This window comes from Clavelina lepadiformis, chromosome 1, assembly GCF_947623445.1.
Source record: "Clavelina lepadiformis chromosome 1, kaClaLepa1.1, whole genome shotgun sequence".
Taxonomy (NCBI): domain Eukaryota; kingdom Metazoa; phylum Chordata; class Ascidiacea; order Aplousobranchia; family Clavelinidae; genus Clavelina; species Clavelina lepadiformis.
In genome coordinates this window covers 8332650-8340057 of record NC_135240.1, presented here as the reverse complement: position 1 = coordinate 8340057, position 7408 = coordinate 8332650, and the positions used below count along the sequence as shown (strand labels likewise).

Genomic DNA, 7408 nt, shown 5'->3' with positions numbered 1-7408 from the left:
TTACTTTACTTTCAGCCCACCTCCTGGTAGCATTCAAGGATATGCTGTAGCATTTGAACGCTTGTTACCATGGAAACACAATATGCAGCATTTGCATCACATCAGTTAATCTTTACTTTTGTTTCCTCACTGTGACATTTCCAGTGGCTGAAATAATTGGTTGTCTATACAACTATGTAGCGGATATGAATTACGTGGCTTTTAATTCGCAGTATATATTTCCATGCAGCTATGTACTGTTCGCATTACAGCAGTCGCAACATAATTAACGCTTTCAGACAGCGCATTTGCATAAACCTTTAAAATTTCTTTTGCAGGATATATTGGACGGTTAGACGTAAAGGAAAACTTGTGAAGTAAAATGCACGCCTTGATAATATTATCGGTGCTCTGCTGCATGGCGAAGCTTGGAACTGCAGAAGGTGCTAAGTGATAATAATGTGACATGTTTGCCATACGCAGCGCATCCCAGTAAATGGAAAGCGTTGTAATTTTAGTATTCTCACCATTTCATTCCACGTTTAAGAAAGCAAATCTCTACAAAGTTTCCAAACTTGTTTCTTAGATGATTTGAAACCTTGTGAAACAATGACGCGATTGATTGAAGAAAGACTTATGAAGAAAAATCCGCGTATTATGGATGGTCCAGAGCGCCCACAGTGTGACCAGGATGGTAAATTCCTCCCGAAGCAGTGCCTTTCTTTTACCGGGGCCTGTTGGTGCAGCAAGCCCGATGGATCTGTACTCCCTGACACGATGACCTACGACGACGGCCCGCTTGAGTGCTGCTTGGATGTCTATCGCCAGTCTGAAAAATTTGTGAAAAATAATCCGGGAATACAGGATGGACCTTGGTTCCCGAAATGTGCCGACGACGGGAGTTGGATGCCCGAGCAGTGCTACGGCTTCACCGGGGATTGTTGGTGCGTCGATTCACGTGGAAATAGTTTGCCCGGCCGTTATGATATTGATACGGGCAAAGTTTCCTGCCAATGAAAGGTATATATACGCGTTATCGCTATTTGGGCTAGATGCGCTAAACGCGCGCTTAGATTATATACGTTTTTGTCAACGTAACAGAAAATTTCGTCAAGAAATATTTGGTAATATAGGACAATGCCATTTATACAGTATTTGGGCAAGTACTGCAATCTGTATTAAATTTTTATGTTTTGGGCATGCAATAAAACAGTTATTTCATTTCTTACAGCAGTCTTTGGCTTGAGCTACGAGAAAATGATGAAGTCGTCATTGTTTTAATATACTTACAAAAAGTACAAGAAGAATTTTCTGTATGTATACTCAAGAACTATAATATTTTAAATTTTACAATAGAAAGTTTTCTGTCTATAAACGTGTTTTTAAGATATTAAACATGCGTTTGAGCAAGCAAGAAACGACATTTATGATTTCACAATAAAGAAACATCTGTGTGACTGAGTTTTGTTTTAACAAAAGATTAAACTTGCGTCTGTCGATGCCCTAAATAAAATATCTGAAGCAATATTACAACAGAGTATAGTGATTAATTATTACAGTAAAAACCCACCCGTTGGAGAATGGCAGGATGTGTAAATACCAACAAACAAAACTTTACTCGGCCCGATGCCATCTTTAAATTGCTTCGTTTTCTCTAAAGCGATCTTGACAGTTTCTCAATAAGTTTGTCATTAAAAAAGAGTGTATATACTATATAGTATACTGGGTGGCACTCGTAGAACAAAAAATATTGTTGTTACTATTACTAATTGATTACGTAGATTACCTTGCCAGCAACATTTATTTGTAAACCCGGACGTATTTATGTTAACTTCAAATGTTATAAACTTATAACTCTTCTAACCTAAACATTCCACAACAGTAACAACAGCATTATACAAAACCCAGCATATAATTAACTCGTTGTGTTTATGCTTTTTCCAGAATGCCATTTCCCATTGTCTTTTCTTTTACCAGTTTGTCTTACCTACTTAATTATTGTTGTTGGTATTTTTTCACCGCGCCTGTAGCTTTCTCTAAATAAACTGTCAGCAAACGGTTCACCTGTGATGTGTGTTGTAATGGTTTTCGTACACCAACGTTTTACCACCGAAACTTTTCCGACCATTTTGAATAATTTTGTTCCGCATGTGGTCTCTGAAATATGTCCAAATTCAACAACTTGACTAGGAATGCAATATGCCTGCAAATATAATCACAGTATGGATATGGACAGCAGTAAGTAAAATGTTTCAAAATGGAACTTTTGACCAGACACACTATCACTTTCTTCCTGTCAAAAATCACGAAAATGACAATCGGTTTTTAAAGTAAAAAAAGCAATTTACCAAACGAATTTAAAAACAAATTTGAATTCAACTTTATGTTGAAAACTTTGACCCTTATTTGGAAAATTAACTGAAAATTTCGAGGAGAAAAGCGTATCACTTTGGATCGAAGTTCTCTGCGTTCTTCTTTTCTTGGTCAAAATCTTGGTATAACTTTAAACTAAATATTTGTAGTTGGAAATGGCGTAGGCTAAGTGTTTGCTCTGCCACCATAGCTAATTTGGCGTACTTAGCACAGAGTTGGAAATCTAACCACATCAATAGGGTTTTCGAGACATGGATTGGTTTTATGCTATCATCATTTCGTAAATATTTTGGTAATTTTTGTTTAACTTTTACCTGCGGCGTACTTCAAATAAAATAGTCAAGGAGCTGTTTATTGGCACAATTATGACTTCTCAGAAGGCTTACTTTTGAGTTATTGCTGAAAACTACCAAACTTTCTGAAGTTACAGCTATAAAGGAAACATGATAACATCTGTTCAATTTGAAAAGGATAGCTATAGCAGCCTAAACAGTCTCCACCTTTTGAGCGCAAGTAACGTTAAAAATAATTTTTTTATTTACTTATCTCAAATTTCGGGCTTTTCCATTAACAGTTTTTACTTCTCAATCCTTCCTTAGAAAACATTTCCTTTCAGGAATAAAGAATTCCTCCTTAAGTGAGCCAATTGGCTCCCAGTTGAATCATTCGTTACGTAACATTACATTTACATTACATTACATTTTATTACTACATTTATTTGCAAAACTAAAACATCCAACAACTGAACAATACTTACAGAAAATTACATTAATATTTTAATGGCATAATTTCACGTTTACGATGGCGCACCTTTAACTGTGAATAATTGTGGGTAACCGTCACCTGTAAGACTGTGTAGCGTTATCACGCTAATAAAACAAACCGATCATCTTCGAAAAGTCTAAAAACTAAAACATCCAACAACTGAACAATATTTACAGAAAATTACATTCACTAACTATGTGTTTTGCAATCGTAATAAAACAGAACAACAAGTGGAAATTGTTCTCCAACTAACAAACACTAAACTTCAAATAACAAAGTGACAAATTATTTTCTTGGACACTTGTATTAATGTTCTTTGCACATATGAGCTTTTAAGCAATCCGACCGAGCATATGATTTGTCACACACATCGCAAACATAAGGGCACTCGCCTGTGTGTTGAGTTCTGACGTGCCTTTTTAAGGTAGAATTTTTAGCTGCCTTATAATCACAATGTTGACAAGAGTAAGGATGTTCGCCAGTATGCGTTCGAATGTGGATGGATAAATGGCCTGATTCCCGAAAAGCCTTCTGACAAAAATCACATGAGTAATTCTTCTGTCCATTGTGCATGTCTGTATGGTGATTTAGATTTCGGAGCTGACGAAATGTTTTTTCACAGATTGTACAAGTAAAACATTTTGAATCCGTTGTATGAATTTTCTGATGGGTCCTTAGATGAGACGATCGAATGAAAGTTTTCTCACAAAGATTACATGAATACGGTCGTTCACCAGTGTGAGTTCTCATATGAGTTATCACTGTGCTTCGATGAGTGAATCTTTTGTTACAAATTTGACATGAGTATGGCTTTTCCCGGGTGTGAACAACCATATGACTTTTCAAAGTATCTTTTCGGGAAAATGATTTATCACAAAGCTCACATTTATGTGAGCGTTCACCAGTATGCACTTTCATATGAGATTGCCTCGTTGTCGTTGTTGCAAATAATCTTTCACAAACTGCACAGGGATATTGCTTCTCCCCAGTGTGTATTTTCATATGGGATTTTAAAGTTCGTTTTAAAGCAAATGATTTTTCACAAAATTGGAAGGTGAAAGGTTTCTCCGTAGAATGACTTTTCAAATGAGTTTTCAAGGTGCTTTTTAGAGTAAAAGATTTTCCACATTGATCGCATTTGAATGGTTTTTCCCCAGTATGGGTTCGAGTGTGAGCAGCGTAATTATCTTTTTTAATATCTTTGTCACAAACCTTGCACTTGAAAATTTCTTTTACATGTTTTGTCAAGCTATCTTTTGAGTTCATCGTTTCGTTGCAAAAGAGAAATTGACAAGTTTCTTTTCCCAAAAAGAAACTCTGCGACGAGGTTGTGTCTACTTTGTAGCTTCGGTCACTTTTGACTTATCGGCTTTTCTGGGTCAGACGTTGAATCGGAAGAAATTGTTCCTTCCTTTCCCTTGTGTTTTGCGACGACGTTTCTACAAAAGGAGTTTGCACAAGTTCCAAACCGCAGTTGCGTTGAGCTGAAGCAATTCTTGTATTAATGTCAAAAAGTTTTCCTCTATTGTAACAGGAAATTAGATTAGGCAACGAACTGAACAAAACAAATTAGTCAAAATTGACTGAGTGTTTCTTTATATGTTGGTAGATAAAAAAGTGGAAACTGCATGATTTGCTTTTTTCCGCGTTACCTCAAAAAACATATTGCAACAGTATATACTAGGCACGGCGTCCACATAATCACCCTTCGTAGATCTTCTTGTATAGATAAGATTTACTATTATCAACAGGAAATACTGCATAGGTCATTTATCTAGAATCTAGATGTAGGTCTACAAGAGATCTCACACGCAGCGCTCTCACTTTTAGGGATTTAGTTCCAAATTGGAACTTTTAGCCCCTTTTAGGGACAAGTCTAGAGATTTTGATGATCTAGGGATTTTTTGGGGATTTTTGAAATTGTTGATAGGTATAAAGTACTTACTAAGATTTCGCTTTTAGCATGTAAACAAGGTACCCCTACTAGCCATCTTTGAGGTAATATGATAAGTAGGGCGATTATTTTTTAAACTGTCAAAAAAAGTCAAAAATTTGTCAAATTTACAGCGTTAGGTCAAAAATTGTTTAAAACGTCAAAATTTTTTACAAAGTCAAAATTGTTTAAAAACTGCATTGTCGTGGTGTTGTAGAGGTTGCACTGTAGGTTAGGGTTACCATATTTTCGTGGCCTAAAATCCGGACACTCTTTAGTGCCCACTAGCGGTTTTTAAAATGAGGTATGAACACATTGTCTGTCAATATGACGTCACACTACCAATGCTTTGCCTATCCATTGTATACCGGAGTGGATTTTTGAACATTGAGTCGTGAATTCACTAGGCTATTGGGCCTAGTGAATTGGGTCTGCAACAGACTTCTTGTTGCGCTATTTTTCTACTGCTTTCACTGCTTTATAATTTTCTTCAGCGAATATACGCTCTTATCGTTTCAGACATGTTCTAAATTTTGCAATATCGACCAAGATATAAGGCCTTCAGCTACTAGCCCAGCTCCACTCATCCATGTAATATTGTATCCCAAATAGAGCGCTGTATTGTCGTTTATGACGTAACAATGAAATTATTACCCGTAAGGCAATAAACAATTTAAAAAAATTCCGGACATTTAAGCATATTTTAGCATTTCCCCCCGGACGCAGTTTGAACACTAAAATTCCGGACATGTCCGGGGAAATCCGGACGTATGGCAACCCTACTGTAGGTGAACTTGTCATTTTACATTGTACACCTTGTAGCCTACTTTATACTGTTGTAAATGGCCCATTGTCTACTTATTGTGAATCAGCTCTTGCTTATGTTTTGCTTTAGATACATCATGTAACTTTAGTTTAGAGCAGGGGTGGGCAAGCTTTTCAGATCGGGGGCCAAAAAATATTTAAACTTAGACAAGCGGGCCATGCGAGTGCATGAAATGGACAAGACAACTACAGTTTATTAATAACATTATTTACAATAATAAGCTTGTTAAAGATGAACTGATAAAGCTAGCTAGTAACCACAAAACTATATTGAGCATTCCACACTGAAACTGCTACCTACACGTAAGAATCACTTGTTAAAGTTTGACATTAACAAAGCCTCAAAAAAATTACTAAAAGAGCTGTTCTATACAAATCTGTAAGTATTTGCAACCTTGCTAGTCTAGCCTGCAGCTTGTTCTACGTAGTACAGATCAACAACAATCGTGTGATTGAAAAGTCGCAAACAAATTTTCAACAATTGTTTTGCAGTGGTTCCCAAATTTTATCTACTCGCGTACCATTTTTTTGGTTCATGCAGCTTTCTCGTACCACCTACAGCCCTACATTGTAGGACTACAAAAACTGACTTCAGGGATTTATTACGTAGTAATAAATTACGTTCTATTTCGTCACAAAGAAACCCTGTTTTACAATCCAATGCGTGAATACCCTAAGGAATTAGTATTCAGCAGGGAATATAGCATGAAATTTCACGCTCTACCTAATTTATGTGAATTAAAATAATGCCGACGACAATAAAAGATCTTTTGTTAGGGTTACCATATTTTCGTGGCCTAAAATCCGGACACTCTTTAGTGCCCACTAGCGGTTTTTAAAATGAACACATTGTCTGTCAATATGACGTCACACTAGCAATGCTTTGCCTATCCATTGTATACCGGAGTGGATTTTGAACATAGTGTCGTCATTCACTAGGCTTTTGGGCCATCTCTGATTTGACCTCTGGTCAGGCATACTATATTTTTGTGCTTAAAGAACGGGAAGCTTCAGAGCAACGAGCCTTATCAGACAAATGTGGTTCATATTTTACTAGGAGTATGAAACTATTTTGGATTCCTATCGTCAGGGACAACTAAAGTAGTAAGACACCAAGAATAACTAAAATAATGCATTTTACTTGGAAACAAAACAATGTTCAAGCATTTGTAAATTTACATAATCGTCCAATCATACTTTTCTGTAGACAATACTTTCTTCAAGAAGTCTTTATTCGACTTTAATTTCTCATAAAAATCACAGCAGGAAACGTCCGTGTTAATTTCGCAGGTGATAAGGGCTTACAAATTCAAATGTTTTTTTACAGAAGGAAATGCAAACAAGTACCGGTACGAAATAAGTTCTTTCAATAACCTAACTGTAAAAAGATCACCTTCTCCTTCTAGCCTATTATTACTGAACTAGCAAATGCGCTAACAATCAACTCACTACTGGACCAATTACCCGCTAGAATGACGTAACAATAACTTTCACATTTAACACAAAGAAACAAGAACACGCATCGAGCATTGT

General features: G+C 36.4%; 2 protein-coding genes across 3 annotated transcripts; one reads left to right on the top strand and one right to left on the bottom strand.

Moving 5' to 3' along the window:
* The first annotated feature begins 207 nt into the window (after window positions 1-207).
* On the top strand, window positions 208-2040 carry LOC143454520 (equistatin-like). 2 transcript variants are annotated; one of them, XM_076955016.1, is made up of 3 exons: window positions 208-422; window positions 566-999; window positions 1214-2040. In XM_076955016.1, exons 1-2 carry the CDS (start codon window positions 362-364, stop codon window positions 994-996), a joined length of 492 nt encoding a protein of 163 aa, XP_076811131.1. In that variant the 5' UTR covers window positions 208-361; the 3' UTR covers window positions 997-999; window positions 1214-2040. The 2 variants fall into 2 exon arrangements, with proteins under 2 accessions (XP_076811131.1, XP_076811130.1); XM_076955015.1 differs by having other exon boundaries at window positions 222-422; window positions 1211-2040.
* A 1025-nt stretch (window positions 2041-3065) lies between these two features.
* Window positions 3066-4816, bottom strand: LOC143454435 (uncharacterized). Its single transcript, XM_076955008.1, has one exon. The coding sequence runs from the start codon at window positions 4381-4383 to the stop codon at window positions 3424-3426; it is 960 nt and encodes a 319-aa protein (XP_076811123.1). The 5' UTR covers window positions 4384-4816; the 3' UTR covers window positions 3066-3423.
* Window positions 4817-7408: the final 2592 nt, after the last annotated feature.

Bases quoted from the DNA above. Each gene is read 5' to 3' on its own strand.
- LOC143454520 (XM_076955016.1), top strand. From the start codon at position 362: ATGCACGCCTTGATAATATTATCGGTGCTCTGCTGCATGGCGAAGCTT. The intron at 423-565 runs GTGCTAAGTGAT...CTTGTTTCTTAG, and splicing joins GAAGCTTGGAACTGCAGAAG to ATGATTTGAAACCTTGTGAA.
- LOC143454435 (XM_076955008.1), bottom strand. From the start codon at position 4,383: ATGAACTCAAAAGATAGCTTGACAAAACATGTAAAAGAAATTTTCAAG.